We start from the raw sequence: 25152 nt of genomic DNA, 5'->3' as shown, positions 1-25152 counted from the left end.
TTTAAAGATTTTGCTCTTATGGAAAGAAATTGGAACTTTTATTCACCAAAGTGGCATTCAACTGATCACAAAGTATAGTCAGGAAAATAATAACATGAAAAATTACTATTACAATAAAAAAAAAAAATAAAAAAAAAATTCAGAACTTATTAAACAACTTCAAAGAGTTCTCATCAAAAAATCCTCCACGTGCAGCAATGACAGCTTTGAAGATCCTTGGCATTCTAGCTCCAGGCCAGAAACATACTTCACACAAGTACGAGTATTACACAGATTTAATTGGATAGAGATCAAATTTAGACACGTGAATGGAATATTTCAGCCACTGTGTTTTAGACGACACTTAATTTTTTAATTATAAAAAATAAAATAAAACATTTGGAAGTTGCAATTGAATTCAACTTTGCTCAAAAACTGTGTGGGCATATGCCTCTTCCATTTTAATGAGCATTATGACTCAGCTCTTGGCTGTACGTTGTAACACGATGTAGGTAAATATAGCTTACAATATACGCACACTTGTTAATATCATTGTGTATCTGACTACTTCAAAACATAAAAAAACAACCTCAGAACAGGAGGGTAAATATTCTTAGAAAAATTTAGTAAATCAAGGGCAAAAGCAGTAGCATGACCTCCAGAATTTGTTTTCCAGGGAGTGTATGAGAGTTCCTGACCTACATTAACTAGCTAATTCTCTCCTCAACCTGTGACTTGAGGCTTTTGTCGGCCAAGCTGGCGCTTGATTTTATGTTGTACAAATGTTATGTGAGGGTTGGTTGAAGGTTTCCACCTAATCCCTTTCCAGCCCACTGACATGGCCAGCTGCACAGGGATTATGTAGACCAGCAACAGGCAACTCAATAGAGGAAGGCACACCATGCATACTGTTTACACACACATGCACACAGAATATGCATACTATCATCAGTGGGAGATCGTTAGCAGCAAATTATTTCTAAAATTCCAAGTAAACTTGATTGTTCATTAACGAGTCACAACCAGCACTTAATTTAAATTCACCCATATACTAAATAACACCAAGAGGTTGTCTGTAAAAAGGCTAGATGTTTGCTTCAAAGCTGCAGTTTATCTAAATAACACTTAAAGTAATTAGAAATAGTAATTTCATTTAAATGTATTTAGTCTGTAGTGGATTACTTTTTCAGAAACTTTTTCAGAAACATTGACATCTTTAGGAATTGCTGTTTGACAGCACACAGGGGGAGTAAAATTCTGTCAAGCTTAAAACAGATAACCTCACACTGCGAGTCAGAAAGGGTCAGCCTGGGCCTCCTCTTCATAGTGCCCCAAACTCAATAGTATGAAGTCTTTGAGGCTTTTTGGATAGAGGGGGAGGGATGTGGTACCAAGCACATCCTAGTCCCAGAGATTTCCCCTGAAGTCTCTTGTCCTCCTCCTCCCCCTTTAGGTGCTGACTAGAGCACTGGGCTATAGAGGATTACCCTAGGCTAAACTGGCCAACTGCTCTGTGTCAGACATGACACTGGCCAGACAAATCTTCCAGTGAGACACCTATTGCAAGCACCAGTCACCAACCAATGACAATGAAAAGAAACACTGATGCCTCATGTTAAAAAAAGTTAATTAAACTGATGAGATTGCTATGGGAAAGACCCTCTATTCTGCTGCTCTATACTGTCTGGGAAACTAAGGAGTAGACACTGTTTAAACAAATACAGATATAGCCCCAAAAGTATATGGACTCTTAAGCCACTTAAATGCATAACTTGAATTGGATAAGAAAACAAAACATCAAAGTAAGAGTCACCTGAAATCAAATTATACTAGACCCTTTCTCCATACTAACTACACTTTCTGAGCCTTTTATGCAATTACGTTTAACCAACAGGTCCCATGGTAATTAGGTAGATGTATGAAGTCAGTTCCTCTCAAGTTCATACAGGTGTCCTAGTGGAGTATGCAAAAGACATGTTCCACAAAGTTTTACACAAAAGACAGTGCTTAGATTAAACTTAATTTAGTTAAATGTTAAATGAGTACTTTTGCTCTTTCCTTAAAAAAAATGTGACTTGGTTTTACATTTGATCTAAATGCAATAAATTAAATACATTTACAAATGTGGCATGAGTGTCCAAATACTTTTTTCAGCTCTTGGTAAAAAGATTTGGGTGGATGGGTTTTTCTATATCATTGTTTTATTCTCATTCTTTATCGTGTTTAACATTAAAGTGCCATCAAACACTAATGGTTATCAAAGACTAGTGTTTACCAAAGACAAGAGATAAAACAAAAAAGGAAGAGAGAGAGAGAAACACAGAGAGTGAGGGGTGAAGAGATAGACAACAAAGACTCAGAAAAGTAACAAAACCTGATCGACCAGTTCCCTCCACCCTGTGAGCTTTCAAGTTCACCTCTCCGAAAAACAAAAACACACGTGAAACTGAGATTCCACAACACACTGAGAATTTCAATAGCCAGTCTCACAGACATGCATACAATGCATTAAGATGGTGACAGCATGATCAGCACCTTTGGTATTTCCTGAATTGATTTTGGAGGCGTCCTCAGCAAAGCCGAAGGTCAAAAGCTAGCTATAAACAGGCGATATTCGTGTGGGCATGTTTTGGTTGGCTTACAGATAGCTCTGTTATTTAATTTCAAACTAATTCCATTATGTTATAGAACATCCACATATACCTCAAGGTGGGTTTTGCCCCCGTTCTGACATCATAAGTTTTATTGTTTAGGTACTAGATGTGCTGCTGGTGATGACAACTTTACCTTGTTTCTTTTTCCTGTTGGTGGCATACTCTGACTTTCTAAGAGAGCTGGGTGCTGTTTTCCTATAGAAGCTGTTCCTGTCCAGTGAACCCACATAAACAGGCTTCCGTGTCAGTATTTGACTTTCCACATTCAGTTTTCCTGAACCCAAACGATCACTGCCCTGGTTCTTGTGGTCATAGCTGATGTTGAAAGAATCCTCGTATGACTGTCTCTTCCGGAGTGTCTCCTTGTTATAAACATCCTTTTCCCATTCCAAACAGTTTCTTCCACTGCTGTAGTCACTATTGTAAACATCTTGTTTGTGTTCTTCTGAAACAGACATTAGATCTCTGTATCGTTCCCTGCTTTTCTGGTCAAACTGAGCTCTCTCACATCCCTTGTCTTTGTAGCAGTCTTTGACACCACTATCATATCGATCGTCTTTCTGGTAGTTTCTTTCATCCTTGTCTCTGAAAACATGATAGCTGTCTTTTTCTCTATGGAGATCATCTGTCTCTCTTTCCTTAGGCTCAAAGCAATCCTTCCTCTCAGACTCATTATTTTCTCTGTAATCATACCGGTCCCTTTCCTTTAGGTCATAGTGGTTACCTTTCATGCGTTCAAACCAGTCCTTGTCATCTAGTTTGTCACCTGACTTGTATTTAGAATATTCTCTGTTTCTAAGTTCAGCATCTGTCCTTTCTCTTCGGTCATAGTAGTCAGCTTTCCTAAAATCATTGAGGATCTTCTCCTTTTCTCTGTTGTCACAGTAATCACCTTTGCTTTGTGCATATCGGTTATGGTCTCTTCGTTCACATGAGTCCCTTTCTCTATTCTGGTAGCTGTCCCTCCTTCTACAACCTTCCTCAAAGTCCCCATAGTCATAATGGTCTTCTTTTCGGTGATCATTTTTGCCTTTATCTCTACGATCATACTGGTCATTGTCTCTGGAATCATACAGGTCAGTTTCTCTATATCTGTACCTGTCCTTTTTCCTGTTTTCATATTGTTCTTGATATTTACTGTCATAATGCATATCTCTACTGTCATAACGGTCATACTTATGCAGCTCTTTTAGATCATGATTGTCCCGGCCCCTGCGGTTCTCATCTCTGTTATGATCTCGCTTCTTAGTGTAGTAGTCCACATTTTCACGGTCGGAATTGTGCACATAACGATCTCTACGACTGTAAGGCTCTCGCTCCCCATAGTAATCATCTGATTCCCAAGAGTTATACCGGTTCACATGGCCAGGATGATCCTTACTCCTCAGGTTCGGAACGTAGTCTCTGTTCTCTCTGTGGTTAGAGTAATCCACACAGTCTCTGCCCTCATAAAAACAGGGATTGCCTGTCCCTTCCTGTGGCATCCTTGGCTCCTGATACAAAGCTTCTGGGAATTGATAGAAGAATTGCTGTGGAGGGGCCTCTCGATAAGGGACCCTGTCGCAGTCTTCATACTCCCAGCAGTGTTGACGGATCCCACTAGCTTGCCCGAGGGATTGTCCGAGGTAGGCCTGTTGATCCCAGTGCCCAGGTGCAGGTCTAAATTCCTGCTGGCAAATGATCTGCTGCTGTTGAAATTGTTGCTGCTCTTGAAAATTCAGCATCGGCATGCATCGCTCCTTCTCCCAGCTCTCACTTACCAATTCCTCCACGCTCTTACCTCTCTTGGGAGGAGCCCTGCTGAAGTCCCAATGCACTGGGGAAAATGTCATAGGGTGGCCCAAGGCCACTTGTCCTTTCATAATTGCTGTGAGACTTCACTTTGTTCCTATAAACAGGGCAAGCTGTGTTAGCTTCCCCAAATTTCACGTTCCAGATCCAGATGTAGAGGAGTCCACCTGTCAGACATGCTTTCTAACTCTGTCTCTCACTCCAACTCTCTGTCTCTGATGCCTGACAAAACAGGACTGTCTGGTTCAGACCTGAGAAACTCAATCTCTCTCACTCTCTTTCTCTCCGCCTACTCAGCCAATAGGAAGAGGAGAGGGAAGGAGGTGGGGGAGGGAGGCAGCAAGAACGGAGATGAGGCAAGGGGGAGGAATTTGGGGTTGATTATTGAACACAATCACATGAATGGTTTACAGGGAGGCTATGATTGGCTGGAATCTCTGTTCACAGGAAAACACAGATTGGGATTCATAAACTTGCCAATGTTCATGAGCAGAAATGTATCTGCCTCTTGAGGGTGCATGTTGTCAATTTTAACACTTTTGATATTGTTATGCAACTAAAACTAACATCTTGGATCTCTGTCTACTAATCTGTAGTACTCATCTTTAAAAAGTCTAGAAAGAAAAAGTTTAGCAGGTTAATTTGCTGAGAAAACACTGGTATTAACGGATCTTTCAAAAGCAGGATAAAATCTGCACTAACTTGTTCATTATAACAATTCTAAACCTGTTTAGTAGCACTGAACAACATGTGTACATTTGTTTGATACTCAGATGAGAGCGGATCCCATGATTTCATATTCTGCTTTCATGTCTCAACAAGATGACCTGGGAAAGTTGGACACAGGCCGACTATTCCAGAGAGCACCATGCTCTGTTGAGTGCCTGCACACTCCACAATGAGCCATTGTTAAGGACTGCCCCTAGTTTGATATGGCATCTTTTCAAGTAAGGAAGAAAAAAACTGCTATTCATGAACTTCAGTATACTATAATAAATCCCATTTTGAACAGAAAAGACAAAACAGTAGACCGTGCTATGATTTACTTTTGAACACAGTACAGGGAATTTGCTACCTTTCACAAATCCCAGTGTTATTAAAATGGTGTAAACACAGAACAGAAAAATAAGTGCTGATGTAGTATTATGGAATTAAAATATCACAGACGCTAATGTTGAAAAGTGAGAATGGAAGATTTTCCTGGGCCAGATTGGTTGCTCTCTCTTCTTTATGAACTTTGGTATTTTGATAATCAGTTTAAGATCTCACATTACTTTACACAGGGCAGACCGAAACTGCATAGTGTTTTTTTCACTCCAGGGACATCAAGAGCCACATTCCTGTTGTGTAATTGTTAGCACATGAGTTTTAGTTTGTTAAAACAAGCACAAGCCTTTGAAACTAAAAAAAGAACTCCCTTTCAAACCTTGCACACCTGGTGCTTTGCTTCGTGTTTCATGCATTCACTTTATAATTTGAACCTGCATATTCTGTTGGATAGTTTATGTTAATATTTAAAAGAATGGAGGCATGCAGAAGGCAGAAAGTGTGAGTGAACAAACAAGGTCCTTGGGGAGTTTAAAACATTGTTCCTGTTAACTAATGGCTCTTCATGTCCTGAGATTTATAAAAAAAATAAATAAAAAAAAAGGAAATTTAATTGGTTGCTCTATGAAAAAAGTAGGAATCTCATTTAGGACACATTTAGAGCCTCTAGATCAAAAGCATTTCAAGCTGAGTCAATGTCCCTCAATGAGTACCGGTCTCATACATTTTGATTAGTCCAAACTAACCACAGAATCCAAAAAGCAATTACAGCCTAAGAAGAATGCTTGAGACTCCTCTCATCTCTGTTTTTAAATCTGCCTTACATCGACTCCCTCACATCCTTTCCAGCAGGCAATGGGATCGTGCAGCTCTTTAAAGTGCCTTCTGTTAACCTGAATAGAGTTTTGTGCCGAGATGGGTATAGAAAAGCAGTGTGCTAAATATTAGATCAGGACACAAATAAGCTTGATGCCTTTTATTTGACAGATTCCCTATTAGAATAAGGGTGAACAGGGCAGCTGAAAGCTGGAATGAGACCAAAAATTCACAGATACAAGCATTACTGGGTCCTTTATAACCAGAATCAGAAATAATTCTGTGTTCTAATCACCTCTGTGGGAAGTTTTGTTTCCACAAAGGGAGTTATGCATAAGAAACATGAGAGCTTGTGGCTCTGATAAGACAAAAACACTCCAAGACTTGACTCCTCTGAAATTTCTTTTTTAAACTTTCTTCCCTCTTTTTTAATTTTTCTCTTTCCTTTACCATCAAATACTGTCTCAAATAACGGCTAATCCTGTCTTGCTTCAAATTTCTTATTGTTTTTTTTATTCGTTCCTGAAGAGATGATGAAATTAATCTCCTCCCACCTATATAACCACTGTACAGCAAACACAGCTCCATAGCTGATACGCTCATGACTCCCTACACTGTAACAATAAATAACCATTGTTTCTACCCTCTCTACTGGAAAACACACCCTGTTATGATGAATGTGGACACACACACACACACACACACACACACACACACACACACACATGTTGGTCTACCTATCATTATGAGGACTTTCCATAGACAGAATGACTTTTATACTGTACAAACTATAGATTCTATCCTCTAAACCTAACACAACCCCTAAACCTAACCCTCACAGAAAACCTTCTGCATTTTTACATTTTCAATAAAACATTTAGTATGATTTTTAAGCGATTTGAATTATGGGGACACTAGAAATGTCCTCATAAATCACATTTATAGCATAATACCCTTGTAATTACTAATTTGTAACTTACAAAATTGTCCTCGTAAATCACAAAAACACGCAGACGCACGCACGCGCACACACACACACACACACACACACACACACACACACACACACACACACACACACACACACACACACACAGGATAAAGTGAAACACATCAGGAAATGCTGCTACTAACATAAAGATTCAATATAAGATTGAGGTTTGACTGAAGTCTAGATCTGACACCCATTGTAGTCAACTAATGTATTTTATTGAGATCATCCAACAATACAGTGGGGTTCAAAAGTCTGGTTGCATCCACATTTAAATTTGGGTTTTAAAATCTAATTTAAACCTTATAAAGTTTTAGAATCTTAAATGTAAAACAACGAAATATAATTTAACACTTTAAAATAATGAAATAACAATGAAGAACACTTTTATAGCATTTATTAATCATAATGTTAATTTCTACATTAAATGTTGTATATATTAACATTAATAGTAACAATATTATAAATTAATAAACATGAACAAAAATGTACAATTCTGTAAAATGTAATTGTTTGTAATCAATAATTTACTAATGTTAATGAATACAACCTTATGTAGAGTAACTAAATATTCAAGATTTTGCACCATTTCGAAGTTGCTACAATCAAATAAGCATATTTGTGTATCTATCTAGGATTTTTTGCTTAAAACCTATTTCACAAAACTGCTAAGAGCAAGTTTTACTAAGGAAATCTTAAGATAGGAGTAAGGCGGAGTTGACCTTGTTGCGATGGATGGATGGATGGATGGATGGATGGATGGATGGATGGATGGATGGATGGATGGATGGATGGATGGATGGATGGATGGATGGATGGATGGATGGATGGATGGATGGATGGATGGATGGATGGATGGATGGATGGATGGATGGATGGATGGATGGATGGATGGATGGATGGATGGATGGATGGATGGATGGATGGATGGATGGATGGATGGATGGATGGATGGATGGATGGATGGATGGATGGATGGATGGATGGATGGATGGATGGATGGATGTTTCTTCATCCTGTGTTGATGTAATGAAATGAGCGTGCATCCTGTCAACAGCATCAAAACACTGGGTGGCCTGTTTGCTGTGACCCCCCCCCCCTTTTTTTGTTTCTGCAGCAAGTGCAAGAAAAGGATATAATACTATACGAATTGTTGGACGATGTGCTGCCTATATATGACATTTTGAATTCCCAATTTATCCATTCTACACAGCTTTATTTTGATGTGGCCAAGGAGTGTAGAGTTGTCAAAAACTTTAGAATTTGGTTGTTTCAGTTTGTGGGAGAGGTAACTGCATCTTTAACTAAGTTTACAATAATCGTGATTCAGGAGATACCTTTTTAAAAAGTAAATGTCAACATTATAGATTTTAATGTGGGTTGACAACAGCAGCCATGCTTTGGATAGCTTGTGAGTCACTCTTAGGGAGTTAGAAGTCCTCCAAGCTGTCGTGGGTTTAGGAGATACTATTAGCATTAAAATGCTTCATGAATTACTCTTAGATGAAAATGTATAGGTCCTAAAATTAGGAGTAACATGCCCCTAATGATATAATAATATAATTTGTAATTAAAACAAATTAAACAAATTAGGAAAAAAGGCCTTTTGAACCTTACTGTGTAATTCAGGGAGTGTAACAGTAAAAACAAATCTATTTAATCTCCTTTCTATACACTCATATTATTTATTTTATATAGCCTTCATAAAAAGGTATTGTGATTAGTAAAGAAAACTGCATAAAGAAAGAGGGAAAAGACTGATTGTAGAACAAGAGAGGACTTTAAATCAAATTAGATTTCAAATACACAAACACTGTTGCTCAGACACACAGCAGTTCACCCAAGATACAGGCATCATGGTATTCAGCATGCCTTGGGCAGTGCGCCAAAACCAAGACATGCATCATTGTGCCTGATAATCAGTCCTATCAAGCCATCAAAAGGTGAACTCCTTTGGTTTATAATTGTCCTATTATCAAGTCCAAAACATGATCCAAGTTTGAAATGAAATTCCTTGTCCCTTATTCTTAAAATAGATGGATGTGCCTTTCAAGAAGTAGGTTACACTTATCAAACAAGATGTGTACACAGCTGTGTGCAAACAGTGTATTTGTGTGTGGTGCACATAAAGATGTCACATGCTATGAACACAAACACAAAGAAAAGAGCAATGCCTTGGCTATGGAATGCCAGAAATAGCGAACAAGCACGAAATACATTTTGAATGGAAAGGAACCATTAAAATCAAGCCCATAAATAATCCTTAACCAAACTCTAAAACACCACATACTGAGGATCAATACACAATCCATCTCCCATTTAGGAGCCGTTCACACAGGACATGTTATTGTATCTGTCTCAGCCGTTTTGGAATTGTTTTCCTATGTAAACATGTGCTAAATAGACATCTTTGACCGCTGCACTTCATCCGTGGCTTTTTTAGCATCTCGTGCCATGCGTGCAACACTTAAATATTTCAGTATCAATTCAAGAACTTCACATTTTAAAAAGCTTCTTATTATTTGAAGAGGTTTGGCTCTACTGTGACAATTAAATGCAAATTGCAGAGAACTGTACAGAATATGACTGTACAAAAATACTAGCAAATAAAAAAGTCTTAAAATACCTGCATTATTTTCCATCTAACTCTTTTAAATGCAAGAATGTGTCCTTTGTAAATGGCCTCTAAGTCTTACCTGGTGCACGTGTGGTTCTGGTCCCAAGAACATGGCCAAAAAGAGCAGTAAGACGCACCATAGGCCGCACCAGAGAGCTCCAGAGACTGGCTCTGAATCCACTGGTGCTCATGATCTCCAAAGAACCCTGATTACTGTGGTATGTCTAACACTATACTAATAGACTGGAGCAGGATTGAGACAGGGATTATGAGGGTAAAGAGAGATGAAGAGAGAAAGGTACAGAGAGACAGAGACAGAGAGAGAGAGAGAGAGAGAGAGAGAGAGAGACAGTGACAGGTCTGTAAAGAGAGGCCCTTGGTCACTGCTCCCTCTCACTATAGGTTCAAAATGTCCTTTATATGCAAGTGGGAAAGGTCTAATCAATAGGACCAGCATTCCACACATAAGTAATACACCCAATTAGTACACCCAAGTAATTACAAGGAAATTGGTAAGGGTAGAAGTCATTATTCACTGAAAATTTCTGATTGGGTGTATCATAAACATTCAAGACATGGAAGTTATTATGCTGAAGTGCGAATGAGATTTGAGAGCTATGGTGAATGGGAAGATTTTAAGTTAATACATAAAATTTGATCTGTTCTTCACACAAAGCTGTAGTGCTTCAGAAGACATGTAATATAGCGCACTCGACCTCATTTACTTTCACTGCATTGTAACCCTGAAAGGGTCAACAGCCCAAATCTCTGTCTGGTCAGCACATGATCTTTTAGCAGCCAAAGATTAACTCGAGAGCACCTTAAAAAGCTGGGGCTTATAAATAGTGTGACTGGATGAGATCTATCTAGGATCCTTCCAATTTCCTCTCTCAGACTGTTATATAGTTGACAACAAAATTAAAAAGCTGTGGGTAAGACAGCGATACATATTCATAAAGACAGATTTCCCTAGAAATAAGTTGTGTTGACTCACATGGTGTGGAGAAATTCAACATCAGTAAAAGCTGTGTATCGACACACCCAGTACAGTGAACTTTGTTTCGGATGACAGTTCCAATCCTATATCAAAGGAGTTCAGTGGGAACACCTGTACCACAGCAAGATCTAATTTGACCTCAAAGAGTATAGTGTCTGATTGGTTATGGGTATGTTATATGATTCAAATCATTGACACAAGCAAGAGCACCGCTATGCAAATCCAAGTATGCAGGTATTCAAATCAAACCTCTGCATGGTCAAACACACACAGCCACACAGGTTGCTTTCTAGGGTGGATTTTGGTGTTTTGTTTAATCAGAGTTCGTGACCGACAGATAACAAATAGGGACTTATGTGGAAACATTTACACTGCCTGCCAGTTGTACATTACCTGTTATTGTAATCTTTTTTTTTAACAGATAGACCAGCTTGACCAATGATAATCAGCTTGACCAATGTTTTTTGTTGTTGCTGATATTCACCCTTTTCTTCTTAATCGTTTTTTTAAATACTGGGTCTAAAAATAAATGGCACCATTTCTATGGTTACTAAACAATAACAACCAACACCATTGTTGTGCGTTCTACAGGAAACAATGATATTTAGAGATAAAGTAACTTACTTATTTAATGTATTGTTTGCATTTAAAATGTTCATGACAGCAGTTCATTGTCTAGTGCAAAACACAAAGCATTTTAATCTTAATGGTTACAATGCACACACCAAAACTCACTTTGTGACCATTTAGATAGCAAAACAAATTGGCATAATATATAAATGGCATAATTAATACCAATAACAATAATAATTTGATGTATTGTTTTATTATGGATGTTTTAAATTATGATTATGATTATTATTATTAAAACATCATGCATTTAATGTTTTTTTTTTATGTTTTTAATGTTGCAGTCTAAATACTATTTAGCTATTATTGTGTCAAAAAGTAGAAATGCAACTTCTAAAATGAGACATTTAAAAAAACATTCGCTATTGGTCGTAAGAAAACAATCAGTCAACCTCTACTTTACTCACAGATCAACTGATTGGCAGTTTTACTGGTCGACCGATATAGAGTAAAAGGTAGATAAATTGGCCGATATTTAGTACTTTGAAATACCGTCCATGGTTACTGGACTACTGCGTGCACTGCATTTCATTCTTCCTTTTATTCAATGTGTGAACAAATTACAAAAATGTCAAGTCTAAACAGAAACCAGGAGAAGCTGCTATCTACCATTTACGCACCAATTTTTTTTTTAAGATTTAATTTTCTATTTTTACATAGTTAAATGTTTGTGTGTGAAATGTTTAATAAATACAGTATAATGCAATAATGCTATGATATAATTGTTATCTCTAGATATTGTTACGACCATAAAAAAAACAAAAACATATCAGACGATCACTATTTGGGAGTAAAGAGAAGAATTAGAGACTCTTACCTTGTAGCTGCTGCTGTTCCAGAGTCAGTGTCTCCATGGTGTAGGTGCAGAACTCCAGATTCTCCAGAGCTTGTTGTCTTGCGGTCTCATCCTGCTCCTCTTCCAGCATGGCCTGCAGCTCTTGGGCTGTGTGAGAATACATATCAATGTCCCTCTCCACCTCCTCCAACCTCAAAAGCAACCTGTATTGCTCCTTTTCCCTCTCCCTTTCTCTCTCCATCTCTTTCTCCAGAGCATCCTCTGCCTCCTCCACCTCTTCAACTATCTCTTTTTCATCTGACAAGGTGTAGAAGTGGTTGGAGGTTGGTGGAGGGGGGTGAGATGTCAAAATGCTGTTGCGGGGGCAGGGAGGAGGTGGCCGTGGTGCTGGGCGTGCCAGTCTATAAGGTTGAGGAGCAATGCGGCCATTGGTGGAAGGACAATGAGTGTTTATAGGAGCTGATGGCCTTAGGACCCTCGGTCGAGGAGGAGGCGGGCGTAGCATTTTCCTTCTCTCCAAAGAGGAGGAGGCAGAGTCAGAAGGGGAGGAAGTGGGAGGTAACAGATTGTCCATTGAGGAGTGGGAGGAGCCACTGATTATGTCGTTCTCACTGCTATAGTCCAAAATAGAGAAATGGCGGGACACTTTGTTGTCCCATTCGTCACCAACCTCCTCCCATTTGTTTTGTTCCATGGCTCCATTGCTATGACCCAGCAAGCTCCGTTCAAACTCTATCAGCTGCTGAGAAAGATTGGCTTCAATGTCACCAGCGGATACAGCCAGAGTCCCAAGTGTCTGAGATGTTGGCAACCCATTTGAGCCCCGTTCCCGAGACCATGCCCAGGGGTCCCTGTGGCCACCAGAGATTAGGTCAGCATCGTTGACACTTGCATGGCGAGTCAACTTCTTCTGCCTGTACTTCTGACCAGAATGTGTTGAGACTTTACTGCTGAATGGGTTTCTACTGTCATGAGAGGCATAGTGGCCATTGTTTCTCATCCAATTAGGTGAGGTTCTGGTGTGTGGGTTCAGATTTTGGTTCCTTGTGATGGGTGCTGGGGGGGGTTCTCGTAAGCTGGTATGGGAACTTGTGCTGTATTGTCTATTACTGAGAGCGTGTAGACTGGGCCTAGGTGGCAACTGGGGTCTACCTTGAATGGGGCTGCTTGTGCTGGTCCGTTGGACTGCACATAGGGTTGAGCTACCAACTCTATGGGGTTGTGCTTGAGGGGGTGGTGGTCTCTCGATCCTCCGTTTTTGAACCTGTGATTGATTCTGAATCATTCCTCTGTCTTGAGAACTTCTATCAGAGTGTGCGTAGCTAACATAGTCTTCCTTTCTCTCCTCCTCCCTTCGTTCAAAGTAATCTAGATCCCAAATCGTATGGTCCTCCAGAGTTGTTCGCTCTTGGCTGTATTCTGGCACTGTATAGTCCTGTTGAGCCAGGTTATCTTCAGGAGTATAGCACTCCTCTTCCCCTCTCTCAGATGCACTGTTTTCATTCAATAAAGTCTCTGGTTGAGGTACAGTCTGCAGCTGCCTTTCCATCTTGACGAATCGATGGGGGAAAACTCCTCTTCTGTCATGTATTTGCCCCTCCAACCAGCCATCCTCTAGTGTCGCCAAGATTCGGATCCTATCTCCTACATTAAAATCCAGCTCACCAGGCTCAATGGCCCGGAATTCATACAGCGCAACACCATGGATAGCTCCTTCCTCTTCCTCTTGTTGAATTTCCAATTCTAGATTTTCCTCATCTCTCTCTTCCTCCTCCCTTCTCTCATCTTCTTGTATGCTGTACGCCGGGTACTGTTCCAAGCTTTCCGGTACAGGCTCCTCCAAAGGTGAGCGCAAGGGTCCCAGCAGCTCCACAAAGCCCTCAGGGAAAACTCCTGTTCTGCAGTCCAGCTCACCCTGAAACCAGCCAGGCTCTGGCAGGCCAATGATGGTGATGACATCACCCTCGCGGAAGTCCAGCTCTTCATCCAGTTGGGCGTGGAGGCTCATGAGAGCCCGGGCCTGGCCAAGTGCATGTGGGGGAAGTTCAGAGGCCTGGGCAGCTGCACTGCGTTCTGACAGCTGTCTGGACCGACCTGAAAGCTCCAGCTCTTTAATGCATGACTTGGGGAAGAGTCCACGTGAGCCCCAAACATTATGCCCTCTCATCCACACCACATCCACACTGCCTTCAGCAGCAACCACATCACCTACAGCAGGAAGTGATATGATGAGACATAAATGCAGTTGAAAACTATTAATAAGTTAGTAGCTCTGGATAAAAGTCTGCTAAATGTTTAAATATTAATGTAGATATAACTAGCAGAAGTGTATTTGCGCTAATACTGTTTTCACTAAGCACAACTTTTATTTCTTTACGCTGTCCTTGCAAATCGCATTAGATCTGTGTGAAGCTCACCTCTGACCTTAATTTAGTTTGCATGGCAGTAGTAGTCATTACTGCGGTCAGTTTCAGTCAGCAAACACACACACACACACACACACACACACACACACACACACACACACACACACACACACGTCCACTGAGGTCACAGGGGTCACATTCCACACAGATGTGCTCCGCCTCCCATTGTGTTCAACTCATAAAAAAGAACAACTTTTATGATCCCGACTGACTATGATAGAGGAAGCAAAATTCATCCAATGGTGTTTTTCACACACACACAAAAAAAAAAAGTGTGCACAAATCACAGCTTCCACACAAGATCACTATACTAACAATGAGAAGAACTAATACACAACATAAATCAGAGAAAAAACATTACACCAAACAAACTAATTAATACTACAAATAAAATTCAGGTAAATGATGAAAAGAGAATTATTGGATACATACATAAAGAATGTAATGTTCTTTTAGAGATTCATTACAAACAGAAGGATAATTTACCCAATAAAAAAAAAAAAAACACACAACTAGTGACATCTTGTGGTGAACTGAGATCTGGTCTTCAATGCTATTTACAAACCACACAGTCCTCAAACACTGAAAAATCTGATGAAAAAAGAACCTCCATTATTCATAAAAAAAAATATTTAAAACTGGAAGCACCAGGGATAAAAACGATCTATCATTGTCTTAAATAATTCAAGTCTCTACTGGCTGAAACAGCAAATGCAAAGATTAAATCAATAAATCTCAATTAGTGCTTTCCCAGTGTTTCCATCACTATAGTAGGGGTGACATATGACCTAGCCCTCTACTCTAAAAAACTCAATTTACCTCATTACGCCATTTTGAATGAGCAGGATTTATGATGAGAGACAGAGAAAATGGCAGTACAATGGGATTTTACATGATCAACAAAATTGTTTTTTACCTTACGAAAAAAAAAAAAGAGCAAAAAGTGTAATAAGTAAAGCATCTTTTCTTTAGTATTTCCATATATATTTCTTATAGGGAGAATGTCACCAAACATATTTTAATACTTCGCCAACTTCAGTCCCTACTGTACTCGACATAACAGTGACCCTTCATAAACTACTGACCTTAACGGGTCTGGTGAAAACACTGGGTATGTTCACTAACTGAGAGAATGATGTATGTACCTCTCTTTAGTGGTAAGCTTCCAGGCTCCACAGAATTAAAGTCATTGATGCACACTTTAAGATGCTCTCCCATCTTGATGCTTGGGATTGTAACAGGCTCCACAAATGTGCTGGGAAACTGGCCTGAGGAAAAACAGAGGTGATAGAAAGAACTAGTTTTGCATTTCCTGAAGGAAATACCAGCGCTTGCAAGGCAGGAAAAGTCTTAGATAAGCTAAGGTTTAAGGCTTTGGTTCTGTGAAAATGAAAAGCCACATCAGAACTGCTTTGTCATTGTAATTACCGTGGAACTTGTTGATTTTTAGTTCAGTTTTTTGGTCACAGTCTATGAAAACCAATGCTGAGTAAAATGTACAGGGGGCTGTTTGGTTTAATTAATGCAAAAAGGAAAAGAACAATCACAACTTTATATGCAAATAGATGCCATAAGAAAATATAATATTGGAATTCAGTTGTCATTGGAATTTAAATGCTGATCACTCCGACAATGTAAGTAAATGGGATATTTTCAAATGTTATTCTTAAGAAAGAATAAGAACATCTAAGAAAGTGTAACATTTCCAAAAAAACTATTATATATAACCAATAATAGCACACCTAAAGATGAAATTATCTACAAAAGACTGTTTGAATGGAGTTTGTACATTACACGGTTTAAGCTGAATTAATTATTTAAGTTTAATACTTAGGGTTAAGGGTTCAGAAATACCCCTAACAAGAATGTTTAAGCAATATAAATAGTACTGCCTTAAAGACACTGTAATAAAAAATATTAACACTGGTAGAGAAGGCATAAGACTACACATACTCTGGGTTCAAGGCAAGACTTTACCTGTGACTCCATCTTTGATTCCGAGCAGCCAAAATTCATCAACAACACTGATCACTTCAATGACATCTCCAGTGAAAAGAGGGAGTTCTTCAGGCACACTGGGGAGGAACTCAAACACGGCACGCACCACCAATCCGGCCTCCATGTTCACTCATTACCTGATCATCACAAACAACAGAGATATGACACATACAACAAACACATTAGTCCATTTTTGTTTTTTTGTTTGTTTCTTCACTTTTTATGTATTTGTGGAATACTTTTTCCTCTGTAATCATTTCCCATTCGGAAGAGATGAGCTCAAAACCTGATGACTTCAGGCCAGCTGATTGAACCGTACAAAACAACAATCCTCCACGATGAGCTAACTAAGATGAACTAAGGAATACCATGTAGTCTATTTGTTGTAGCATCTGTTTAAATAACCAAGGCGTAACAACAATAAAAAAAAAAGTCAGGCCAATTTTTTCCTGGCCAGCATGTTGCTATTTGTTAGCTATATGTTGCATACACACAAGATGTGCTCCAGCTATATTTTTAATTTTTGATCTATGTTGGACGTGAATCAGATAATATCTTTGCATCGCATAATGTATTCTTTTTCTTTATTTATTTTTTTACATTTCATGATATAAGTTGAGATTTGAATATGGTGTCAAGTTGAAAATGTTTTATCTTAAGTTCTCTGTGTTCTGTTCAATTCCTCTGTGCTTGGTCTAGCTCTTTTTGAATGCAAGAACATGTCCTGTGTGTATGGCCCCTCACCTCTTTAGGTCTCTGCTCTCCCAGCAGTAGCTCTATGCAGTGCAAATACAGCACAAACACAGTACTGGCCCGATTGGGTAAGTCACAGTCCTGTTATCTGGCCTGAAACTCTCTCATACTGGCCCTGGGCCATCAGGCCATTCTTAATGTTAAGCCTTAATGGGACTCAATAAATACATATACTGTACATCGTTTATAGGGGAGGAAACAGAGAGACTGATTTCACCTCTCTCTGGACATCATCTGTTCTACAAGCTGAGATTCAGTGTTTAAACAGCATCTACAACACATTCAGTCATTCACATGAAAGCAATAATTATAGTAATAATTATAATAATATATAGCCTTTATAGAGAAACCGTGTAATCCAAAGTTAATAGACAATGATGAGTCAACGTTTTGTGTGAATGTACAACAGTGAATCAATTGTTAGAGCATATGAAGATGTTTATGAAGGGTATATTTTTGCCAGGATTGCGAAGCTAAAATGTCACGGCACTCCTCCTTTATAAATGAAGATTGATCTACACTATTAATGAAGCCATTCCAGGCTGAATGGAGGATTAAGTACCTCTGTGAGAGTGTGAATGCAGGAGAGACAGACTGATACAGAGAGGAAATGAGAGCTGAGACACACATGTTTAAGACGCTGAAAGAGCTCTCTGTCTGCAGTGAATGTGTGGGAGTCTGTGTCTCTCTCGGGACCTCTTGTGTTTCAGGGTGAGAAGTAACAGGTGACCCTACTGGGAGGTGATGGGTCACAGCAGCAGGACTTGTGTTGCTGCCATGGAAGTCGATACCAGGTGTGAGACTAGGACTGTTCCAAAACCTAGTGATCTGCATAGGCCTACACAGGCAGCTGCCTTCTAAGGCCTCCTTTGCTGAAACAGAACCTCAGTGATCAACTGAAATGATTTACAGAAGCATCAACTTAAAGGGATAGTTCACCTAAAGATGAAATTCTCTCATCATTTACTCACCATCATGCCATCCAAGATGTGCATGACTTTTTCTTCGGCAGAACACAGAATATTGCAGCTCTGTAGGTCCATACAATGCAAGTGAATGGTGGACAGAACTTTGAAGCTCCAAAAATCACATAAAGGCAGCATAAAATTAATTCATACGAATCCAGTGGTTAAATATATGTCTTTAGAAGTGATATGATAGGTGTGGGTGAGAAACACACATACACATACATACATACTTACATTTATAGTAAAAAGGACTTAAATATTGAACTGTTTCTCAACCAAAGAGATTGAATTGCTTCAGAAAATATTTATTAAACCACTGTAGTCATATAGATTAATTTTATGCAGCATTTATGTGATTTTTGGAGCTTCAAGATCTGGCCACCATTTACTTGCACTGTATGGACCTACAGAGCTGAAATATTCTTCTAAAAATCTTGGTTTGTTTTCAGCAAATGAAAGAAAGTCATGCATATCTGGGACAGCATAAATATGAGTAAATGATGAGAGAATTAGCATTTTTGGATACTTTTGGAACTACCCCTTGATACACCAAGAATAAAACAAAAATGTAATTGCTTAGGGAGCGCACATATGATGTCTTTAAACGCTGCCCCTGTAGACATCTGACTAGGTTTGGAACAGAGCAATCATGTCTGAAATTGATAGTTTGTCCCAATGTTTCATGTAGTTTCAGGGAGTAGAGGGGCTTCCACTTTACTCCATGTACACATTCACTGTGGGTGGGAATAAATACTACAGCATTAAAGAAACTTACAAACTCATACGAAAGCCACAAAAAAAAAAAAAAAAAAAAAAAAAAGTTAAGCTAACAATGTTAAGTCACACAAGCAGGGAAAATCCACTCTAGTGCATCTGTGAGTTATTTGGGAAAAAAAAGTCTATGTTCAAGACCAGTAACATTTCAGTCAGGCAGCAACATGGACACCTTTTTCTCCTGCACTCTGTCAGTTCCATAGAGAGGAGCCAACGTGTGTCAGCTACAGAAAGAATGTGCACTGACATAATCAAAAGTGTGAGGGAAATTCAAAACTTCATGACTCACCGGAGAGAGTGAACCATAAGTATACCCTTAACATAACTGAGGGCGTTTCTTGTGCTTCACAGAAACCTGACTGAGTGAAGCCATTCCGGACAGCGTATTACAGCCGGGATTCCAACTGTTCAGAGCAGATCACATTGTGGAGTTTACAGGGAAAACGAGAGGCGGTGGAAGATGTTCAGATGTAACAACATTGAAGAAGATATGCTGTCCTAATTTGGAAGCACTCTTTATCAACTCTAAGCCTTTCTACTGGATGCCTTCTGGATGGCACTACAGAGCACAGAGCACCAGAACCGACAGGCACAAGAAAAATGTTTTCCCTATCCAGGCTATCCATCTCATGAATTAAAATTGCCCCATTGAGCAATAATTATGTGCGATACACAGCTTAGTCTATTTATATTTATCTAACATATCCTACATCTTCTGCCATTACATTGCAATAGCTGTATATAGCAGACTTGTATCTGTCCATATGCATGTATGTACGTATGTATATGTACATATACACACACACACACACACACACACACACACACACACCAATCAGCCACAACATTTATACCACCTGCCTAATATTGTGTAGGTCCCCCTTGTGCCGCCAAAACAGTGTCAGCTCGCATCTCAGAATAGCATTATGAGATTCTATTCTTCTAACCACAATTATACAGAGTGGTCATCTGAGTTACTGTAGACTTTGTCAGTTCGAACCAGTCTGGCCATTCTCTTTTGACATCTCTCTTCAACAAGGCATTTCTATCCACAGAACTACCGCTCACTGGATGTTTTTTGTTTTTGGCAAATTCTAGAGACTGCTGAAAATCCCAGGAGATCAGCAGTTACAGAAATACTCAGACCAGCCCGTCTGGCACTAACAAGTACATCTCTGTCATACTTACTGAAAAAGAAGTTGCCAAAAATATCTAATGCAATATCTTGGGATATTATATCCAATATGAGAGATTTATATTCAATATTAGTGAGCCGGTCATTTTTAACCGGGCACACAAAAGGTGTTAGCACAAACAAACGTTTAAGGAATGGAATATTCTCTATGCTAATACATTTGCAGTTTAAGCAGAACTCCATAATTTTCACACCCCACCCATCCTTAGGAATGAGAGCAAAGAAAGGGCCCAGTAATTCATGATCAAAAGTAGGCTAAGGCATACATAGACATTTCATAAACTTGCATTTAAATTTACATTTAGAGGATAGTAATTTCCTGCCAGGACTGGATAATATCTCATTCATTTGGCACTAATATAGGACAGTTTTTACTCACTGTTCCTTGTGGCAAAGACAGACTTTTATCCTTCTAGACTTATCTGTACTGTTGTAAACAATGTCTGGACAATATTTTCCTGTGGTTAGAAGGCAAGACTAGAGGACACTGTCCCAGAAACCCACTGTCACACAGAGCTCTCAGTAATACAGAAAGAGCATATGGTCCCACTGGGGGGTGAGGATGTCACTAAACCAGATTTACACTCTAGTAATGATCACAAGTTCACCAGGCAGGAGAAGGAAAGAGGGTTTCTGCTAGCACACACCTGTTAGGTGCAGAAATAAAAAATTATGCTGCTTCTGGATTACAAGTAAAACAACAAGTCTGTTCATTAAACTTGGGCCTTAAGTTTATCTTACTTCAACATGCGAGCTCTCCTAAATTCTCAAACTCTGTTGTTCTGTTGAATCCCAAGTTGCTCCCAATGGCGGGCTAGCACCTTGCATGGCAGCTCTGCCGTCATTGGTGTGTGAGTGTGTGAATGGGTGAATGAGTCACAGTGTAAAGTACTTTGAAAACCGCTAATGTCGATTTTTGCTCGCAGACAGTTTTGTGGAGATTGCCGACAAAAGCCTGAAATCGTAGGCAAATCGGAGCTCACTACCGTGAACAACGATCGCAATGTATGAACTATCAAAGACGCGATCTGAGAGAACCACCAATGCATCGCCGATGTCAGCGAGATATCTAGAATGTTAAATATCTGGACCTATCTGCGATTCCAAATCGTGCAATGTGAAATATGTTTTGACTGAGTACAACTGCAGCGTTGACCTACAGCCAATGAGAGAGCAAGAAGCGGGGCATGGGAAGTTTCAGTGGGAGAAGTCCTGATGTACCTGCAAATGAACATCAACTAGCATGGCTGCGGTATCAAGAAAGTCTCATTGGACTGAAGATATGGAGGAAAAATTAGTGGAACATTGGCCAGAGCACCAGTGCATATTTGATGTTTCCTCTGAACTCTACCACAACAGGGTAGAAAGAGAAGAGTTGGAGAGAAATTGCCAAAGCAATTGTAACCAATAAAATAACCAAGTATATGATTAAAAGCATACACATCATATTCTGAAATGCATAACATATGATCATGCATTTGTTTCAGGCAGGCAGTCCAGGCAGAGTCCTCGGGGATTCGTCAATAGTGAAATGTTTTTTAATGTGTTCACTCTTGTCGCCAATTCGTCATGTAACGCTATGACTTCCATGACAAGATAGACAGTTGTGTAATATGAACGGTACCATGATCCGACGTCTTTGAAAGTCGTGTAGTGTGTAGGAGACATAAGGTTAAAAAAGTGCTACATTTAATGCCATTCCATTCAAATCTGCACCTGGCAATTTAACGTCACAACTGACTTTCTATAGGCCCATCTATAAAAATTGCAACAACTGATAATGTACATATAATATAGCAGTGGATACATTTTTTTAAATTGTTTACTTATTTGTAATTACTGCAACCAGATTCTATCGATTTTGCTCATTACAATTTAAATTTTCACCTGGTACACTATTACACACCCATTTTGTGTATTGCATATATTCCATATTCTGTGTATTTTTGTAAATTCATAAGCATCTGAAATGGCATTTTTAATGTGATCTTGGAAGCAACTGATCAAACTAACTTCATTGTAAGAGTAACTTAACTGGCCAATAAATTATAATTTTAATAAAAATAAAAAATTATAATGAATTCTATGTCAAAACCATACTACTAGTTTTGAAGGCAGAATCAAATGTCAGCACCAGTGAAGGCCTTGTAAGCTTGCAAGAATTTTAAGGTCATTAAGAACATTAAACATAAAATGATGAGCAAATCTCCTGAGCTAATATAGAAGGATGAATGAACAAAGAAAACCAGTGAGAGAGAGAGAGAGAGAGGCCGTCTGTGTGTGTATTTGTGTGTTTGTGTGAGAGAGACACTTGGCTCTGGAGTGACAGTGGTGGTATAAGGACAGACAGCTTTATAAACAAAGGTCTAAGACAACTCACTGTCTGTCAATGGGGTCACACACTCTCTCACACAGACTTAAACAGCTGGCAAAAAGACAAAGAAGCAACTGTATATTAGATAAAAAAAATTCAGCACTGAGGATTACGGATGTAACATGATCACTGATGAATTTCTGTGTATTTGTGCAAGTCACGTGTATTTGTGTCAATGATTAAGTGTGTATGTGAATGTACAAATCTAAAAAATAATCCTGCTCCATATAACAGTATGTAAAGTGTATATTAAAGACTACATTAAACATTTTACTTCCCGGTGATGTACAAACGAAACAGGATAATCAACAAGAAAAAAAACATTGGGCTGGATTTTATTAATTGGGAGTTAAATGGATGGTAGAAGGAGGTCTCTACGGCCACATCCACAATTATATGTTTCCAGGTGAAAATTCAATTTTCCGTTTTCTAGCGCCATCGTTTTCCAAAGTATGCAGTCCTAGAGAGCATATTTGAAAATGTTCATTTTTGGTGGAAGAAAAAGGCTGTTCCAGTGTGGATCAGAGATGTAAGTGTAGCAAAAACAATGCATTTTCAAACGAAAACTTATTAGTGAAAATGACTTGCATGACAAGTAGTCAGACAGGAGGTTTGAGAAATAAAGACGGTTTGCCAACTAGGAGTACTTATTCAGCTTTAAATATTGAAATAGTAAAAAAATAGTAAACACCACTCATGTATTTTTCTTGCCTACATTCAATGCATTGGTTGAGGCGGTGGATCCATGGTGTTGTTAAAATAGTTCACCCAAAAAGAACATTCTGTCATTATTTAAAGTGAATGTATTGCTTTAAAAGACTTGGAATGTATGTTTGGAGTAAAATGTTGTTGATGCTTTTTATCTTTTTGTCATTTTTAACCTATTTGTTGTTTATACATAGTGCTCTTTTTTAAATTAGGTTGAAGGTTGAACTTAAATTTTACATTTCAAGTTATCGATTACTCATTTTCTTATGTGTTAGAGTACTCTACTACAAAATTACTCAAAATGCCCACTGTCGACATCAGCGCAAAGGAAGAGGCTGAGCAAATTATAACATTTTTATGTTTTTGATGTTGGCATTTTCAACGATTCCAGAGACAAATATTTAGCAGCAATGCATACAATACATCAATGCATTGTTCACAATAAGACCAGGAACATGTATAAAGAAAAAATGTCAGGTTGACATGGCACAGCATTTTCACTTTCAGTTTGGACTGAAAAAATTGTTGTCACTGGAAACATGTGTCAGACTCCAGCTAAAACATCTGGCTTTGCCTTGCCCAACAGGAATAAATGTTAGCAACTGTCCCTTGTTGACATTTCTAAACTCAATAAGGTGTCTGCGTTGCCTCTCTGTCCTTCTCATTCTGTATCTGTACCTCTCTCTCACCCTCATAAGTGACTGATCCAGCCCTGGACAGTGTCTAACTAAAAACATCATGGTGTTCCTAACATCTACCTCCCAAAACTCAAACCCTAACTCCTCTCTCATCTCTTTCCTCTTTCTCTATTCTGCTGCAGTGCTCCCTCTCTGGAACCCAATCTGCTGACCGTCTGCTTTTATTTATTGAACAGGTCCAATTTCATTCCAACAATAGAGGGGATGCGTGGGGAGGTGGGGGTGGTGGAGGGGAGGCGGGTCGTTCCCTGTCCCTCGCCGCTATTGCAACACATATTCAGGGCTGGAAGCTTCAATATTGTAGCACTTTTCTGGTCTTTTTTTTTTATATTACCGTTGGGTGTTTACCACACTGGCATTGTTTGTGCCCACAGTGTGGCACATGAGTGCTGCATTCATTTAAAAGCATTCCTTTCAAAACAGCCCAAACACAAGGGAATGGGATCATTCTAGATAAACTCACTCCATATGATGGAGAGGTGAGAAACATCAGCCGGTTTTGAAGAGATCATGGTTGTAATACTGCTCCATAAAAGCAAAGAACTAAAAAGGCTTTGATAATAGGGTTTTGTATTAGCTTTGATTAAAGAAACAATAAGGCTAATCAACCATGATGGAATGTAGTAAGAGGATAATTATTACAGGGTATGTGTCTGAAAGCAAAGCAAAACCTTACTGCCTAGTTAGTCAATGACTGAACTGACAGAATTTTGGTATAAGGGTTCCCTTCAAAAGAAACTGGCTTCAGACTTTCAAGGCACTAAAATGTCATGTCTAATGATCTAGAACAAATTCAAGCTCAACACGGTGTTCTAAAAAGATGATATAAGGTAAGATTCTAGCGACAAGCAATTTGTCTGTCCACACTGGACGCGACATGGCACTGCGATACTCACTTAAATTACAAATAAAATCCGAAACAGTCCGTTTATTGATCAAC

At 39.0% G+C, this 25152-nt stretch overlaps 1 protein-coding gene across 2 annotated transcripts in view; it reads right to left on the bottom strand.

Annotated features, from left to right (window-relative positions):
- The window catches only part of LOC127626893 (dynamin-binding protein-like), a 56729-nt gene that overhangs the window by 21127 nt on the left and 10450 nt on the right, over window positions 1–25152 (bottom strand). The window contains exons 2-4 of one of the 2 annotated variants that reach the window (XM_052103001.1): window positions 16722–16879; window positions 15890–16012; window positions 12340–14526 (exon numbers count right to left, since the gene is read on the bottom strand). In XM_052103001.1, coding sequence (XP_051958961.1) covers window positions 12340–14526; window positions 15890–16012; window positions 16722–16866 — 2455 coding nt within the window. In that variant the 5' untranslated portion in view covers window positions 16867–16879. Of the gene's footprint in view, window positions 1–2766; window positions 4644–12339; window positions 14527–15889; window positions 16013–16721; window positions 16880–25152 lie in introns of those variants that run through there. The other variant, XM_052103002.1, reaches the window with a different exon arrangement.

Source organism: Xyrauchen texanus, chromosome 33, assembly GCF_025860055.1.
Source record: "Xyrauchen texanus isolate HMW12.3.18 chromosome 33, RBS_HiC_50CHRs, whole genome shotgun sequence".
Taxonomy (NCBI): domain Eukaryota; kingdom Metazoa; phylum Chordata; class Actinopteri; order Cypriniformes; family Catostomidae; genus Xyrauchen; species Xyrauchen texanus.
The sequence above is the reverse complement of the archived record's forward strand: the minus strand, read 5'-3'. Positions and strand labels throughout refer to the sequence as shown.